This window comes from Lathyrus oleraceus, chromosome 2, assembly GCF_024323335.1.
Source record: "Lathyrus oleraceus cultivar Zhongwan6 chromosome 2, CAAS_Psat_ZW6_1.0, whole genome shotgun sequence".
Taxonomy (NCBI): domain Eukaryota; kingdom Viridiplantae; phylum Streptophyta; class Magnoliopsida; order Fabales; family Fabaceae; genus Lathyrus; species Lathyrus oleraceus.
The window spans coordinates 416053607-416071593 of record NC_066580.1 but is presented as its reverse complement, the minus strand read 5'-3'; the positions used below and the strand labels follow the sequence as shown (position 1 = coordinate 416071593).

General features: G+C 38.9%; 2 protein-coding genes across 2 annotated transcripts; one reads left to right on the top strand and one right to left on the bottom strand.

Moving 5' to 3' along the window:
• Window positions 1–497: 497 nt before the first annotated feature.
• Window positions 498–2343, bottom strand: LOC127119830 (UDP-glucose flavonoid 3-O-glucosyltransferase 7). Its single transcript, XM_051050160.1, has one exon. It carries the CDS (start codon window positions 2178–2180, stop codon window positions 744–746), a length of 1437 nt encoding a protein of 478 aa, XP_050906117.1. The 5' UTR covers window positions 2181–2343; the 3' UTR covers window positions 498–743.
• Window positions 2344–3421: 1078 nt separating this feature from the next.
• Window positions 3422–4270, top strand: LOC127123495 (uncharacterized). The gene has a single exon (XM_051053708.1). The coding sequence runs from the start codon at window positions 3422–3424 to the stop codon at window positions 4268–4270; it is 849 nt and encodes a 282-aa protein (XP_050909665.1).
• The last annotated feature ends 13717 nt before the right edge of the window (window positions 4271–17987 follow it).

Genomic DNA, 17987 nt, shown 5'->3' with positions numbered 1-17987 from the left:
GTCGGATCCGACTTGATCAGGTCGTCTAGCATTCTTATGAAGTCGGATCCGACTTGATCAGGTCGTCTAGCAGCGATCCCATGAAACCAGGTCCGACCAATTCATGTCATCTTCCAACAATCCCATGACAGAGTCCAGCTTTTTCATATTATGAAGTTCGACATCCTGCTCATCATACTCGACTTTAATAATTTGGTTTTGAAAATTTCAAAATGTAGATATAAATTAAGAAAATTAATTAAATGTAATTAGTTTTTTTGATTTTATGTATAATCAAAGTGGAATTTACTAATAATTAACTATATTTGATAAATTAATCAATATAAAGTATTTTTGAATTAAATTAAGAGTAAATTAATAATACAAGTATTAATTAATTTAAAAATTAATAACTTTTACTTATAAATTTATAATAAATATAATAGTGATTAAAATTTAAATTAAATAATAGTGTTCCGAAGTTATAATAATGATCGGAGGGATGAGATAGTATAAAATGAAATCAAACACAATCCACTAGCATAATTTCACATCATTAATCAATCATCCCATAATTTAAAATACACTATATCATCAATTTGAATGAGAGCCTAAAATCTATTTTAAAAGGAGAGGCTAATTCAACAGCGGTATTAAAAATGCAATTAAGTTTAGGATTCATATACATTGCATCATACTTAGAGTCTTAGTGCCACATGAAGCTTGAGTGAAGGAATCTAAATAAACAAAACAAAGGAACCTAACTAAACAAATCTCTTATTAATAAAATCCTTAAAATCATCTAAAGCATCCACCGAACTTCTTGCAAAACCATTCCGAAACTTTTCACTAAGAACTTCAGCATTCTTCTTCATTTCTCCATCACCCATCAACCTCTTTATTCCCATAACTATATCATCTTTGGTCACATCTTTTGATAGATCATCAGAAACCATGTAACCCACCTTAAGATGACTCACAACCAACTTAGCGTCATGGTGTTGATCACCCCTTATAGGCCATGCCAACATCGGAATCCCATGTCCAATAGCCTCCAGTGTCGAATTCCAACCACAATGAGATAAAAATCCACCCGTTGATTTGTGACTCAGTATCAACAGCTGTGGCGCCCAACCGCGTATTATCAAACCTCTATTCCCAACTCTTTCATCCAATCCATGAGGAAAATATCCTTCGTCTGCTTCCGGTTTTCCTGGACCCGGTCTACCTGAACCGGATTGGATTACCCATATAAACGGTTGCTCACATGACTCCATTGCTTGAGCTAGTTCCGCGTATTCTTCTAATGTCGGTCCTACCTCTGTACCGAACGACACGTATAAAACTGACCCACGTGGCTTTGAATCTAACCACTGGTTCACTTCTTTCTCGGTCACGCTGGATAACCGGTTCGACCGGAAATCACTGTCGTGGAGAACTGAACCGGAGGATTTCCAATATTGCTCTGGCAAAAGCGGTCCAACACCCCACACTGGTTTTCCGACGTAGTTCGCGATGTAGTTGATAAAAGGACGCTCCAGATCATCACACGTGTTGATCAACAAAGCAGTTGCTTCTTGTGTCTCATTCAGCCATGGTGGCTGTTCTCCATCTTTTGGTGGGCCCCTCTTTCTATGGCCAAACCCAAGCGGAGGCGGAGGAAAACCGTGCTGCGGATGAGGATGAGGATGAGGATGAGGAGGCTTGTGATGACGTCGATTTAGATCTGAGTAGGTAACCGCCATGTCATCTGGTAAGCCGGGAAGAAAGCGGATTTCGCCGGGTTTCAAGTCTAGCGGCTGGGCTTTCCATACCGCGACCTCCATAGCGGCGGAGCATGCGCCATTGGTTAAGAACGCCACCGTTGGAATTTTAAACTCTTTGAAAACATCGATTGACCAGCTCATCATGGCATCGACAATTGCACAAACGGGTAAGGTTGGACGATGGTAGTTAGCGAGGATATTTTGGAGTCCTCTAGCAAGCTCGTGGTGGTGTTCCGGCGAAGGAGGTGGCGATGGGATTAGGGTGAGTTGAAAGAGAGGGTGTTGATGGAGAGAAGAGGGAACGGAGGTGGAGAGATTGGAGGAGATGAGAAGAGTGACATGCAAATTTGAGGAAGTTAAATGGTTACATAGTTGGAAGCATGGTAAAAGATGGCCTTGTCCGTAAAATGGTAGAATGCAAATTTCTTGAGACATGTTAGTTTTTGAAGATATCAATGGATTGTAATGTTTGTGTGAGATAGGTTTTTAATTTATAGTATTTGAAATGCGTATATAAGCATAGAACCGACGAGAGATGAGGAAGGAATCAACTAGAACATTTAATATCATTTGACTTTTAGGTTGGAGTTGGAGACTAGTAGATGGTACTGGTATGCGTGTCAATCATCGCATGCACGTATATTTGTCTTGCATAGTTGATGATGGTTCCATTCTCATTCACTTCTTTTTAGTGGCCACCAATTAGAGGAGAGTAACTCTTTCTTGTATAGCAAGTTATTACACTATAATTGAAGACCGACATAGCATCGCCCTAGCGATAGGTTTTTATCGTATTCATTTATGATTTTTGCTTTTTTATTTTCACTACACCAGATATTAGGATGTTTCCCTTTTAGTTTTGTATGGTTTAATTGATTTATGATTGATATTAGTAGTATTAATCTTTTAGTATCATAAATACGTTTTATTTGTCTCAAAATAGTTGTTTTCTTATTTTAAAAATGTAATATTTATTATTATTTTTTCATTACTATACTCATATTTATTAATTTTCACTTTATTCAACTATTTTATTAATTTAATTAATAAGGGTATTTTAGTAAATATTATTAATTTTATCATTAAAATAAGTAAATCTAATTATTTTCTTAAGAACGTGCATTATTCAAATATGACACTTTTTATAAGACGGAGGGAGTATTTGTATTATATTTGTCCAATAACTAGCTTACACGTGTCTAGTTATTATTTGCTCATTAGTTTAAATCGTAACTAAGCTATATAGTTCATTCAATGTAAGTATCTGATGGTTAATAAAAGAGTTACACTTTTTTAACCATTGTAACAAACTTTTAGCATCATTTATTCTTCTTCCTTGTCATCTTCCAAAAAAGCTATGATTGAAGGCTTCAATCTTGATATGGTATTATAGCTTCAGAAGCTTTGATAGCCATTGTTCCTTGTTTTCTTCTCTACAAAATTGCATGTTTTCTATATCCTCCATTGCAGCTTCTCCTGCATCCTCTTTCCTTCGTGAGTTTGCAGTTTTTCTCCTTTATTTCTCTTTTTTGCATCTTTAACAATGGCTTACTAAAATTTCACTGATTTTCAATGAATTCTACAAATCCATACTATCTTCATCCAAACGAAACCCTGCGCTGGTGCTTGTTTCTCCTATTCTTGATGACAAGAACTACCATACCCGGGCTAGGTCAATGCACATCACATTGATTTCGAAGAACAAAGAAAAGTTTATAGATGGATCTCTTGTCAAACCACCTGTATCTGACCCTCTTTACACTCCATGGATCCGTTGTAACACAATTGTGCTTGCTTGGATTCAACGTTCTATTTTCGATTCAATTGCAAAATTGGTTCTTTGGATTGATAGTGCAGTAGGTGTTTGGCAGAATTTACAACTTCGTTTTTCTCACGGTTATATTTTTCGCATCTTAGATATTCAAGAGGATATCTACAAACTTCGCCAAGGTACTCTCGATGTTTCGAATTACTTCACTCAATTAAAAGTTTTATGGGATGAATTAGAGAACTACATGCATATTCTTGCATGCTCATATGCAATTCCTTATTTTTGTGGTGCTATTGCATCTACCAAGAAATATTGCATGCATGATCAAGTTATTAGATTCCTTAAAGGACTGAATGAGAAGTTTACTCATTCAAAGTCACAGATAATGATGATGAGCCCTTTGCCTCACATTGATAAGGCTTTTTCCCTACTTATTCAACAAGAACAGGAATTGAACAACTTTGCTTATGTTATGGCTAAAGCTTATGCAAATATCGAGGAACCTATTACAGTAGCTTGTCAGGCTAAAGCTCATTATGGCAACTCCAATGGAAAACCTAGAAATAATGCTTTCAGAGGGAAGAATCAAGGTTTTGTTGGTCCTAGATGTCAGAATCATATTTGCATACACTGTGGAAGAACTAATCATATAATGGAAACATGCTTCCTCAAGCATGATTATCCCAAGCCTCAGAGTCATACCATCAATCCTCAACCTACTTCCGCAATCAATGTTATCTCTGATTCTTCTTAACAAGGTTCATCTACATCTTCATGTAGCTTCACTCAAGAGCAATATAACAACATTACTGAATTGCTCCAACATTCCAAGCTTAATTCTCAAGCCAACTCCATCTCTACCTCACATTTTGTTATGCATTCTCATTCATATACCACTAATGGTAAGAATCCCCACCTTTGGTTTTTGGATACTAGAGCAACTAATCATATTTCATATGATATTACCATGTCTGTCATTTGCAAAAGTATTATTCCTGTTCGTGTTAATTTTCCCGATGGTTCTCATATTGTTGCATCCATGTCTGGTAGTGTAGTCATTTCCTCTTCTTTAACTTTACACCATGTTCTATACGTTCCTAGTTTTCATGTTAACCTCATCTCCACTGCCAAGCTTGTTGGTAACAATGATTGCTTTGTGCATTTTGGTGTTGACACCTGTTAAATCCTGCAGAATCATTCCAAGGAAATGAGTGGTACATCTAAATTGCAAAGAGGGTTATATGTTCTTGACACTACCAGTCAATCTTCAATTTATGATTCTAGTGTTAATTCATCATGTAATTTGTGGCATCTAGGTTAGACATGTTTCTGATATAGGGATGAAAACCATTTCCCAATTGTTTCCTTTTATAACTTGTAAAATAATACTCCTTGTGATTCTTGCCATTTTGGAAAACAAAGAAAGTTACATTTTCCTCATAGTGTATCTCATTCTTCTGCTCCTTTTGATATATTACATGCTGATGTATGGGGCCTTTATTTTACAATTTCCATGTTAGGACATAGACACTTTCTAACTTCGGTAGATGATTATAGCCGATACACTTGGGTGATTTTTCTTAAAACAAAGGATCAAACCAAAAATAACATCATTCAATTTATGACATACTTAGAAAATCAATTCATACATCTCTTAAATGCCTTAGGACAAACAATGGTGAAATTCTGGTATAGTCAGAGTTCAGATGACATCTGATCCAACATTGTTACTTAATCCAGCAAGACAGTTATACAAATTAAGACCCAGTACTAATAATCACACATTCACAGATGTCACGAAATCTGCTACTGAAACACCATAGACAGGAAGAACACCCAGTTCTGTCCATATGGTACAAATACACAGCAGAGATCAACCATAACACTTACTTCTATTGAGCCTACACAGTTATCAGTATGATGTCTCAACATTGATTTGAACAACACCTGTTCCAGCATTACAGTTGGCTGTACTGTGGAAGACCAACCAGTCTATACTTCAGTATCAGCTGTCAATGATGAATGTCATAACATTTAGTTTGGCATTCAGACAGTAGGCTATGTGCCAGGTTTGTTGTTCCCTTGATAAACAGACTGAAATACATACTGAGTTATAACAGACAGAATTATAACGTGCAGAAGGTAAAAACACAAGTAATTGTTAACCCAGTTCGGTACAACATTACCTACTCTGGGGGCATACCAAGCCAGGAAGAAGATTCACTATCAGCAGTATTAATTCAGAGTTAAACTCCCCCGTTTACAACTCTTCACTTAATCCCTACCCAATGCAATCTATACCTAGGAACTCCTAGATAGAAACCTCTAGTTTCCATTCCTATCACTACAATTACAATGTAATGCTAAACAACTTGAACTTGCTTCACAGCTTCGTTCAAGATCATAACAACTCTTACCTACAGGCTTTGAGTTACAAATAATCTCATGCTTTCTAGCACTGAGAAACACCTGGTAACCTTCCCACAGGTTGGGAGGTTTACCTCACAGACACCCCTAATTTTACATTATTTGAGGCTTACAAAACCTAGGTTACAATCTGCTATTTATAACCTAACCACCCAACTGGATTTGGGCCTTCAGAAATCGTGTAAGACCCCAATTTTGACCCTAAGATCCCTCATGGCATCATAACATTGCATTTGCACAACCTCAACGATCATGAGCATCTTGGTTCCCTTTGCCTTTGGGTGGGACTTCTTGTGATTGGTTTGAGATCACCAAGCATGCTCGAATTGTATATCATTGCTTTTCATTTTGTTTACTAACCAAAAAGCACAAAAATATGTCAGAAACATCTTTTGTTTGAAGCTCGAGTATCATCCAAGACGCTTTGTGGGTTCTGTTTGGGTGATCAATCAACACAAGAGAACGACGTGAGTTACTTCCAGCATGACCAAATGAGGTATATTCATCAGTCAAAGCGCTAATCTGGAAGAAGTAAAAGTCTATTCCTGAGTTGTCATACTCGCTAGGCGAGCAAATCCTTCGCTAAGCGAAGACCACGCGTTAAAAATATAACAACAGAATTTTGGGCCTAGGTTGCATCCAGTTCAAGCCCACAAAGCCACGAAATTCAGTCTATAAATACCAAGGCTTCACTTGAGAAAAAGGGGGGAGGCAGAATTCCCATCATTCAGGAATTCGGAGGCAGAATTCCATCATTCAGGAATTCGGAGGCAGAATTCAATCATTCAGGAATTCAGAGGCAGAATTCCATCATTCAGGAATTCGGAGGTAGAATTCAATCATTCAGGAATTCGGAGGCAGAATTCCATCATTCAGGAATTCGGAGGCAGAATTCAATCATTCAGGAATTCAGAGGCAGAATTCAATCATTCAGGAATTCGGAGGCAGAATTCAATCATTCAGGGATTCATCAGAAGATCAGAGAGAGACTACCTGACAGAGAACTCAGAGAAGCCTCCAAACCCTGAAGGGAACTCAACTGCACAGAATCACCTCTGCCTCACACAAACCCTAAAGATTATTTTGTAAACCTCACGGGTGCAACTCAATTTCAATCAAGCTCTCCAATTAGGTTTGCCCTATTCCCATTATTTTACGCCTTCAATTTGAATGTTCTAAATGTGTGATGTATTATGTTTGAATTTGGAAGTGTGGATATCGTTAGGTTTCGCATATGCATGAATGAGTGAAACCTATGCCTTGAATGTTTAATCACATGATTTCTGAAATGAGTACCATAGGGATTGGGGTTTCTGAAATCGCACTGTTATCAAAGAAAAATCCAGAATTCGCAGTCGTTCGCTAGCGCCTTCGCTAGGCGAACATGTAGCGAAACTTCGCTAGCACCTCGCTAAGCGAAGCAGTAGCGAGCGTAACAGTAGCTAGTTTTTTCTGTTTGTTCTCAGATCTGTTTTCGTGTTTGATTATGATATACTTTACACCACATCCATGCATTGTTTACCTGTTATTGCTAACCTGTTTGTTGAATTTGTGTGAGGGATCATATGACTCCTGAAGGGATAGTTCGTGTGGTATTCCACTTTATTTGTGGGATACCGTCTGGAGGTTAATTCCGATTACCTGTGCTTAATTTCTTGAGATATTTGCTTGTGACTTATTATGGGAGCTACTTGGATCATCAATATGATCTCAAGGGAGGAACTCCTAATGTGGTTTTATTCTCTTATCCCTTACCTCTTTGTATGTTTAGGAATTTAGCCCTTCTTTTTCTTCTCTACACTCTAACCCAAGTCAAAACTTTTTGTGCAAACATTAACACTTGTTTTCCAAATTAGAAACCTAAGCCTTATGCTTTTGATTTTCAAACTTATTTTTCATAACACTTATTTTGAATTGAACCTTTTAATCCACTTTAACCATATTTTTGTAAATACTTCTAATTGGTAAATATAACCCATTCAAATACTTTTTGTGGTTCCAATGGCCACTTTCTTAATCAAATTTTTATAACCTTTAGCTATTAGGTTTGAGTTATCCTTGAGGTAGATATAATACTCACCTTTATCCTTAGTGATGGACAATGAGTCTTCCATGCTTATTATAGGGTTAACCCCTCACTAGCATGTTGAAGCTATCCTCACATGGTGGATTTGTGGTTTTAGGTTGAGTTTTCTCCCTTGGATAACAAAAGACCTTAAGGCTTTCAGACTAATCAATCCACTCAATTATTTTGAATTTTTCTACCCCGAACTACGAGGTTTTGATCCTAATCTTTTTAAAGATGGTACGTAGGCAATGGGTTCATCCATTCAAACACAAAATGTGAAATTCTAGTTATCAGACTTTGGATGTCACACGGGTCGTTATGACATCCAATTCTGCACAGGCAGGAGTTATGCAGAACTTAAAAGTAAGTGCAGTAAATAACACAAGTAATTGTTTACCCAGTTCAGTCCAACATGACCTACATCTGGGGGCTACCAAGCCAGGGAGGAAATCCACTATTAGTAGTATCAATTCAAAGCTAAACTCACCCGTTTACAACTTATCACTTAATCCCTACCCAATGCAATTTCAATCTTACACTAAGATCAGAGTTCCTACTCACTCCCCCTCAATCACCTCAGTGATTACTATCTTTAAACAATATTAAAGACAAGTTGAAGTCACACTTCAAACAACTCTTGATTGTGCTTCACAGCTTTAATCAAAATACACAGCACTCACGCTTAAAAGCTTTGAGCGACACAACACTTACAACTCAATGAACACCCTATGCCACAACAATCATCTACTTGATAATGGCTTGGCTTACAAGATACGTCTAATACAAGACTCACAAAAATACAGCAGTGAAGTATGATGGACACACAAAATCTTCACGCCTTAAAATCTCCGAAACTGAATGAAGGAACGCCTTCCTTTTTATATTGCAGTACCTGGGCTTTTGCACCTGTATTCTCCTGAATTTAAGGTCACACGAGTTCCCATAAATTCAATATTTAGGTTACTAACAAATAGGCTATTTGTTAGGTTCATTAAATGTAACTTGGTTGTTGGTTTCCTGGTTTTTCTCTAAGCTGTTGACTTCCTGAAGAATAGCCCAAGAAAAGCTGAAACAGAAAACTGAACAACCTACAATATAGCATATGCTGTCAGGAATGAATGTCACGACATTCAGCTTGACATCAAGGTCCATATGCTGAGTCTGTTTTTCTAGAAAACAAACTGTACAATTTTGCTGACCTGTACATGATCAAAATGACCATACTACAGTAACAACTTACATTAATAAATGTTAAAGTGTCCAACTTAACATTTACACATTTGGCCTTAAGTTAGTTCTGTTATTCTCTTGAAGAACAAACTAAGTTACATGCTGAAGTATAGCAGAACACCACTCTGTCTAATGTTCAGTAGCTCCTGTCAGTGATGAATGTCATAACATCCAATTTGACATTCAGTCAGTAGGCCTTATGCCAGGTCTGGTCTTTCCTTGATAACCAGACTGGAAATAAATACTAAGTTCTAACAGAACACCAGCTGTTCTATTTCTTAGTATCTGTTGACAGGTATGAATGTCACAGCATCCAGTTTGACATTCAATAAATCCTGTGTTAGCTAATCCTGCAGTAACTACTCAAGTGTGTCATGACATCAGTCAAGACATCAGAGTACAGTTAGATATTCTAACCTACAATGTAGTCACACATACATACTATGTCATGACATCAGTCAAGACATTTGTAACCAGCTAGTGTTTTACCATATAATGCAGCCAATTAAACACCTACAAACTCCCCCTTTGGCAAATTTTTGGCTAAAACACTTTGATCCCCATAACAGAGTTCATAGCAGCGGAATCACACACCTAGCAGGAAATAATACTAGCTAATACACTCAGAGTGGCAGCACACTCACACACATGGAAGTTAAAAAAAACTTCACACACAGCAGCTGCAGGGGAGGGAATCTGTCACGAGAGTCTGTTGTAGAGACCCACTCTGTTTGTCAGGGGTGGTGGTTATTTCTCCCCCTTTTTGTCAAAAATGTTGCCAAAGACAACAACAAAACCAGAGAATAATGACAGAGTTACAAACTTGGTTTTACTTCACAGTTTCAACCAAGTTAGCATCCACTTGATCTTGCTTCACAGCTTTGATCAAGTAAGCACCCACTTTTGCTTTACAGTAGGTACCACCATATCAGATGCCATGATTTTGTTTCTGACATCCAGAACCACTCCTGCATGAACAACATCCTTGAACTCCTGCAGGTACATTGGCCTTCTCACGGAAGGGTGTCTCCTTACCCTCTTGTAGCCACACTTGTTGCAAGTAGCATAGCTGTGATCTGTTGACCAATCAGAGCATAGTACCAATTGTTTAATAGGCAGAGATATTAAACAATACATCCCAAACATCAGTGGTTGCTATAAGGTCTCAGAGAGACATATTCCCAGTTTGCTCCTTAAGTTTTCAAACTGAGTAGCATCCAGAGCCTTTGTAAATATGTCAGCCAGTTGAAGGTCCGTGGCTACATGTACCAAGGTGATCACCTTGTCTTCCACCAGATCTCTGATGAAATGGTGCCTAATGTCAATGTGTTTGGTCCTGCTGTGTTGGATGGGATTCTTGGAGATATTGATGGCACTGAGATTATCACAGAACAATGTCATAACATTTTGAGTGACATTGTACTCAGTGAGCATCTGTTTCATCCAAACCAGTTGGGAACAACTGCTTCCAGCAGCTATGTATTCAGCCTCTGCAGTGGACAGAGAAACACAATTCTGCTTCTTGCTGAACCAAGATATGAGATTGTCTCCTAAGAAGAAACATCCACCTGATGTGCTTTTTCTGTCATCAGCACTCCCAGCCCAGTCAGCATCACAGTACCCAGATAGGACAAGTTCAGACCCATGTGAATACAGCATCCCATAGTCACAAGTCCCATTGATGTACTTGAGAATCCTTTTGACTTGATTCAAGTGGCTCACTTTAGGCTCTGCTTGGTATCTAGCACATACTCCAACTGCATAAGAAATGTCTGGTATACTTGTTGTTAGGTAAAGTAGGCTTCCTATCATGCTTCTATACAAGCATTGATCAACACCAGGTCCTCCATCATCTTTGGTTAACTTCAGATGAGTAGGTGCAGGAGTCCTCTTGTGCCTAGCATTATCCATACCAAACTTCTTAACTATGTTCTTGGCATACTTGCTTTGGGAGAGAAACATAGAGTCCTCCATTTGGTTTACTTGCATTCCAAGGAAATAGGTCAGTTCTCCAACTAGACTCATTTCAAACTCAGATTGCATCTGGTGAACAAATTGTTGAACCATTTGTTCTGACATTCCACCAAAGACTATATCATCCACATAGATTTGAGCAATCATGATTTTGCCGTCTTCATCCTTCACAAACAAGGTTTTATCTATTCCACCTTTTCTGTATCCATTTGAGGTCAGAAATTCGGTCAACCTTTCATACCATGCTCTAGGTGCTTGTTTCAACCCATACAAGGCTTTCCTCAACTTGTATACATGCTTAGGTTGGTTAGGATCACAGAACCCTTTAGGTTGTTCCACAAAGACTTCTTCATTCAAGTAGCCATTCAAGAATGCACTCTTCACGTCCATTTGGAATAGTTTAAACTTCAGGATGCATGCTACCCCTAACAGCAATCTGATGGACTCAAGCCTAGCCACAAGAGCAAATGTCTCATCAAAATCTACCCCTTCAACTTGAGTGTATCCTTGAGCCACTAGTCTTGCCTTGTTCCTAGTAATTACTCCTTTCTCATCAGATTTGTTTTTGTAGATCCACTTGGTACCAATGATGTTGGTCCCTTCAGGTCTTGGAACTAGCTCCCATACTTCATTCCTTTTGAACTGCTCAAGTTCCTCTTGCATGGCAATGATCCAGTATTCATCAGTCAGGGCTTCTTTCACATTTTTTGGTTCAACCTTGGATACAAAGCAGGAATTTGAGCTTATTCCCCGTGACCTGGTAGTCACACCATTATTGGGATCCCCTATGATAAGATCCTTAGGGTGGTCTTTCTGAATTCTGATAGATGGCACTTTGGTGGTTGCATCTACTTCACATTCAGGAGGAGGTTCCTCTACTTCTTCAAACTTGACAGGAATGTCAGTTGAACTGTCAAGGAATGTTTCAACATCCTCCATGACATCGGTTCCTTCCTCTTTATCGTCCACAATAACATTTATGGATTCCATCAGGACATTGGTCCTGTAGTTGAACACTCTGTAGGCTCTGCTGTTAGTTGAGTATCCCAGAAATATGCCCTCATCACTTTTCGGATCTAGCTTTCTTCTCTGTTCACGATCTGTGAGAATGTAGCATTTACTTCCAAAGATATGAAAGTACTTCACAGTAGGTTTTCTGCCTTTCCATATTTCATACAGAGTGGAGGAGGTTCCTTTTCTCAAGGTGACTCTGTTGTGAACATAGCACGCGGTATTCATTGCTTCAGCCCAAAAGTGCATGGGGAGCTTCTTTGCATGAATCATTGCTCTGGCAGATTCTTGAATAGTTCTATTTTTTCTTTCAACTATCCCATTCTGATGGGGAGTTATAGGGGAGGAGAACTCATGACTTATTCCTTCAGACGAGCAAAACTCATCAAACTTGGAGTTCTTGAACTCCGTACCATGATCACTCCTAATTCGGACCAGACAACTGTCCTTTTCCCTTTGAAGTCTGATGCACAGGTCTTTGAAGACATCGAATGTATCTGACTTCTCTCTGATGAAGCTTATCCACGTGTATCTGGAATGGTCATCAACCACCACGTAGGCATATCTCTTCCCACCAAGACTTTCAACCTGCATAGGTCCCATTAAGTCCATATGCAACAGTTCCAGAACTCTGGAAGTTGTAGGATGTCCCAGCTTCGGATGTGACATCTTGGTTTGCTTGCCCACTTGGCATTCACCACAGACTCTTCCTTCATCAATAAGCAGCTTTGGGATCCCTCTGACTGCTTCCTTGGATATAATCTTCTTCATTCCCCTTAAGTGGAGATGTCCAAGACGTCTATGCCACATCTTCACCTCCTGTTCTTCCTTGGTTGAGGAGCATATTGTAGAAAAGTTAGAGACTTTAGGTTCCCACAGATAACAGTTATCTTTGGACCTGGTTCCTCTCATAACTTCCTGATTGTCACCATTAGCCACAATGCAAAGCTCCTTAGTAAACTGAACATGAAACCCTTGATCACACAACTGACTTATGCTGATGAGGTTTGCAGTTAGTCCTCTTACTAACAGCACATTATTCAGTTTTGGAACTCCAGAGCAGTCCAGCTTACCCACACCTTTTATTTTACCTTTGGCACCATCACCAAAGGTCACATAGCTGGTAGTGTGAGGTTGAATATCCACCAGAAGATTTTCCATACCAGTCATATGTCTTGAGCATCCACTGTCAAAGTACCAGTCTTCTCTGGTAGAGGCCCTTAGAGCAGTGTGTGCTATCCTAGCATACCATTGTTGCTTCTTGATGGGAACATAGCGCTTATATGGTTTATGCTTAGGCCTGGCATGCGTGGCTTGGTTAGGGAAACCATGAATCCAGTAGCAGAAGGCTTTTATATGACCAAGCCTACCACAGTGGTGACACCTCCACTCCTGGTATTTCCTCTTCTGATGATCATTCATCCTAGTTCCTCGATGTTGAGACATTGGCTTTGACTTCCGCTTGAACTTCTGAACTTTTGCCTTTGGGCGTTTGTGTTCAGCTGAGGATCTTTTCCCAAATCCTAGGCCAGATTTGGTTCCAGACTGCTGTCCCACCGTTAGTATCTCTTCCAAGATGTCAGTTCCCTTATTCATCATTCTGATGGATTTGGTCATCTGATTCAGCTTGGAGGTCAGCAGGGCTATCTCACCATTTAGACCCTCTATGACAGACAGTTGCTTCTGTCTCTCATCTTCCAGTTCCTTGATGAGGTTCTTCTGTTTTTCTCCTTGTGCACGCACTTCTGCACTGGTGGTACACAGTTTCTTATAGGCTGCAGCAAGTTCATCAAAGGTCAGTTCATCTGCACTTGAGTCATCATCAGAGGCACAAACACTGGTTAGTGCAGTGACATGTTTGGCAGATTCTCCTTTAGATTCACTTTCAGAATCTCCTTCAGACCATGTGATAGTTAGCCCCTTCTGTTTCATCTTGAGATAAGTAGGACATTCAGCTCTGACGTGTCCATACCCTTCACAACCATGACACTGGATTCCCTTGCCTTGGTTGAACTTTTCTTCAGAAGTTGATCTTTTCCTGATGTCAGATGGGATGTTCTTGACATTAGGTCTCCCTCTTTGATCAATCTTCTTCACTAACTTGTTGAACTGTCTCCCAAGCATGGCTAAGGCTTCTGATATACTTTCATCACCTTCAGTATATCCTGCTTCTGACTCCTCTTCAGCATTAGATACAAAAGCTATGCTTTTGTTCTTCTTTTCAGCATTCTCACACAAGCCCATTTCAAAGGTTTGGAGAGAACCAATGAGCTCATCCACCTTCATATTGCAGATGTCCTGTGCCTCCTCTATGGCTGTGACCTTCATAGCAAATCTCTTTGGCAGGGACCTGAGAATCTTTCTTACAAGTTTCTCTTCAGCCATTTTCTCACCTAGTCCACCAGAGGTGTTTGCAATTTCAAGAATATTCATGTGAAAGTCATGAATAGTCTCATCCTCTTTCATCCTCAGATTTTCAAACTTGGTGGTCAGCATCTGAAGTTTGGACATCTTCACCTTGGAAGTACCTTCATGAGTTACCTTGAGGGTATCCCAAACTTCCTTAGCTAGTTCACAGTGGTGTACCAGCCTGAAGATGTTCTTACTGATTCCATTGAACAATGCATTCAAGGCCTTGGAATTTCCAAGAGCTAATGCCTCTTGCTCCTTGTCCCACTCTTCTTCAGGAATCTGCACACTGACTCCATCTTCACCAGTCCTCATTGGATGTTCCCATCCTTTGTTGACAGCTCTCCAGACTTTGCTGTCTAGAGACCTTAAGAATGCTATCATACGAGGCTTCCAGTCATCATAATTAGAGCCATCCAACATGGGTGGTCTGTTTGAGTGTCCTAAATCCTTGTCCATGATACTAGAAAGTAACTTCCCTAGATCTCACCCAGAAATTCACAGGCAGGGTGCCTGCTCTGATGCCAATTGAAATTCTAGTTATCAGACTTTGGATGTCACACGGGTTGTTATGACATCCAATTCTACACAGACAGGAGTTATGCAGAACTTAAAAGTAAGTGCAGTAAATAACACAAGTAATTGTTTACCCAGTTCAGTCCAACATGACCTACATCTGGGGGCTACCAAGCCAGGGAGGAAATCCACTATTAGTAGTATCAATTCAAAGCTAAACTCACCCGTTTACAACTTATCACTTAATCCCTACCCAATGCAATTTCAATCTTACACTAAGATCAGAGTTCCTACTCACTCCCCCTCAATCACCTCAGTGATTACTATCTTTAAACAATATTAAAGACAAGTTGAAGTCACACTTCAAACAACTCTTGATTGTGCTTCACAGCTTTAATCAAGATACACAGCACTCACGCTTAAAAGCTTTGAGCGACACAACACTTACAACTCAATGAACACCCTATGTCACTGCAATCATCTACTTGATAATGGCTTGGCTTACAAGATACGTCTAATACAAGACTCACAAAAATACAGCAGTGAAGTATGATGGACACACAAAATCTTCACGCCTCAAAATCCCCGAAACTGAATGAAGGAACGCCTTCCTTTTTATATTGCAGTACCTGAGCTTTTGCACCTGTATTCTCCTGAATTTAAGGTCACACGAGTTCCCATAAATTCAATATTTAGGTTACTAACAAATAGGCTATTTGTTAGGTTCATTAAATGTAACTTGGTTGTTGGTTTCCTGGTTTTTCTCTAAGCTGTTGACTTCCTGAAGAATAGCCCAAGAAAAGCTGAAACAGAAAACTGAACAACCTACAATATAGCATATGCTGTCAGGAATGAATGTCACGACATTCAGCTTGACATCAAGGTCCATATGCTGAGTCTGTTTTTCTAGAAAACAAACTGTACAATTTTGCTGACCTGTACATGATCAAAATGACCATACTACAGTAACAACTTACATTAATAAATGTTAAAGTGTCCAACTTAACATTTACACATTTGGCCTTAAGTTAGTTCTGTTATTCTCTTGAAGAACAAACTAAGTTACATGCTGAAGTATAGCAGAACACCACTCTGTCTAATGTTCAGTAGCTGCTGTCAGTGATGAATGTCATAACATCCAATTTGACATTCAGTCAGTAGGCCTTATGCCAGGTCTGGTCTTTCCTTGATAACCAGACTGGAAATAAATACTAAGTTCTAACAGAACACCAGCTGTTCTATTTCTTAGTATCTGTTGACAGGTATGAATGTCACAGCATCCAGTTTGACATTCAATAAATCCTGTGTTAGCTAATCCTGTAGTAACTACTCAAGTGTGTCATGACATCAGTCAAGACATCAGAGTACAGTTAGATATTCTAACCTACAATGTAGTCACACATACATACTATGTCATGACATCAGTCAAGACATTTGTAACCAGCTAGTGTTTTACCATATAATGCAGCCAATTAAACACCTACATAAAAGATTGAAGACCTTGATTGTAGCAGAAGTTTTCTTCCAGCTTTGTAACAGCAAAGGAGAAGTTTGCTGCGATTTGTAGCGGGGTATTCGTTACCATTAGAGATATTGACTAAATCCAAGGTAAATCATACAAGTCGAGTCGCCACCGCACTTCTATTTATCCAAAGGAATGGTTAGAAAGCGAACAAAAACCTAAAAGTTTTATCGAATCAAAAACTAGTAAAAATGTCAGAGATCTGGGTAAGGGGGTTGGTTATGCAATGGGAAGGTATTAGGCACAAAAAACATCCTAGGTAGTCCTAGGGAGCCCTTTTCACATTTGTTGTAAAGGTTGTTGTTTTGTGAAAATTTATTTGTGCAAACATGATTGAAGGGATGAGAAAAGAATATACAAATTTATTTACATTTTGTAGGTGTTTAATTGGCTGCATTATATGGTAAAACACTAGCTGGTTACAAATGTCTTGACTGATGTCATGACATAGTATGTATGTGTGACTACATTGTAGGTTAGAATATCTAACTGTACTCTGATGTCTTGACTGATGTCATGACACACTTGAGTAGTTACTGCAGGATTAGCTAACACAGGATTTATTGAATGTCAAACTGGATGCTGTGACATTCATACCTGTCAACAGATACTAAGAAATAGAACAACTGGTGTTTTGTTAGAACTTAGTATTTATTTCCAGTCTGGTTATCAAGGAAAGACCAGACCTGGCATAAGGCCTACTGACTGAATGTCAAATTGGATGTTATGACATTCATCACTGACAGCAGCTACTGAACATTAGATAGAGTGGTGTTCTGCTATACTTCAGCATGTAACTTAGTTTGTTCTTCAAGAGAATAACAGAACTAACTTAAGGCCAAATGTGTAAATGTTAAGTTGGACACTTTAACATTTATTAATGTAAGCTGTTACTGTAGTATGGTCATTTTGATCATGTACAGGTCAACAAAATTGTACAGTTTGTTTTCTAGAAAAACAGACTCAGCATATGGACCTTGATGTCAAGCTGAATGTCGTGACATTCATTCCTGACAACATATGCTATATTGTAGGTTGTTCAGTTTTCTGTTTCAGCTTTTCTTGGGCTATTCTTCAGGAAGTCAACAGCTTAGAGAAAAACCAGGAAACCAACAACCAAGTTACATTTAATGAACCTAACAAATAGCCTATTTGTTAGTAACCTAAATATTGAATTTATGGGAACTCGTGTGACCTTAAATTCAGGAGAATACATGTGCAAAAGCCCAGGTACTGCAATATAAAAAGGAAGGCGTTCCTTCATTCAGTTTCGGGGATTTTGAGGCGTGAAGATTTTGTGTGTCCATCATACTT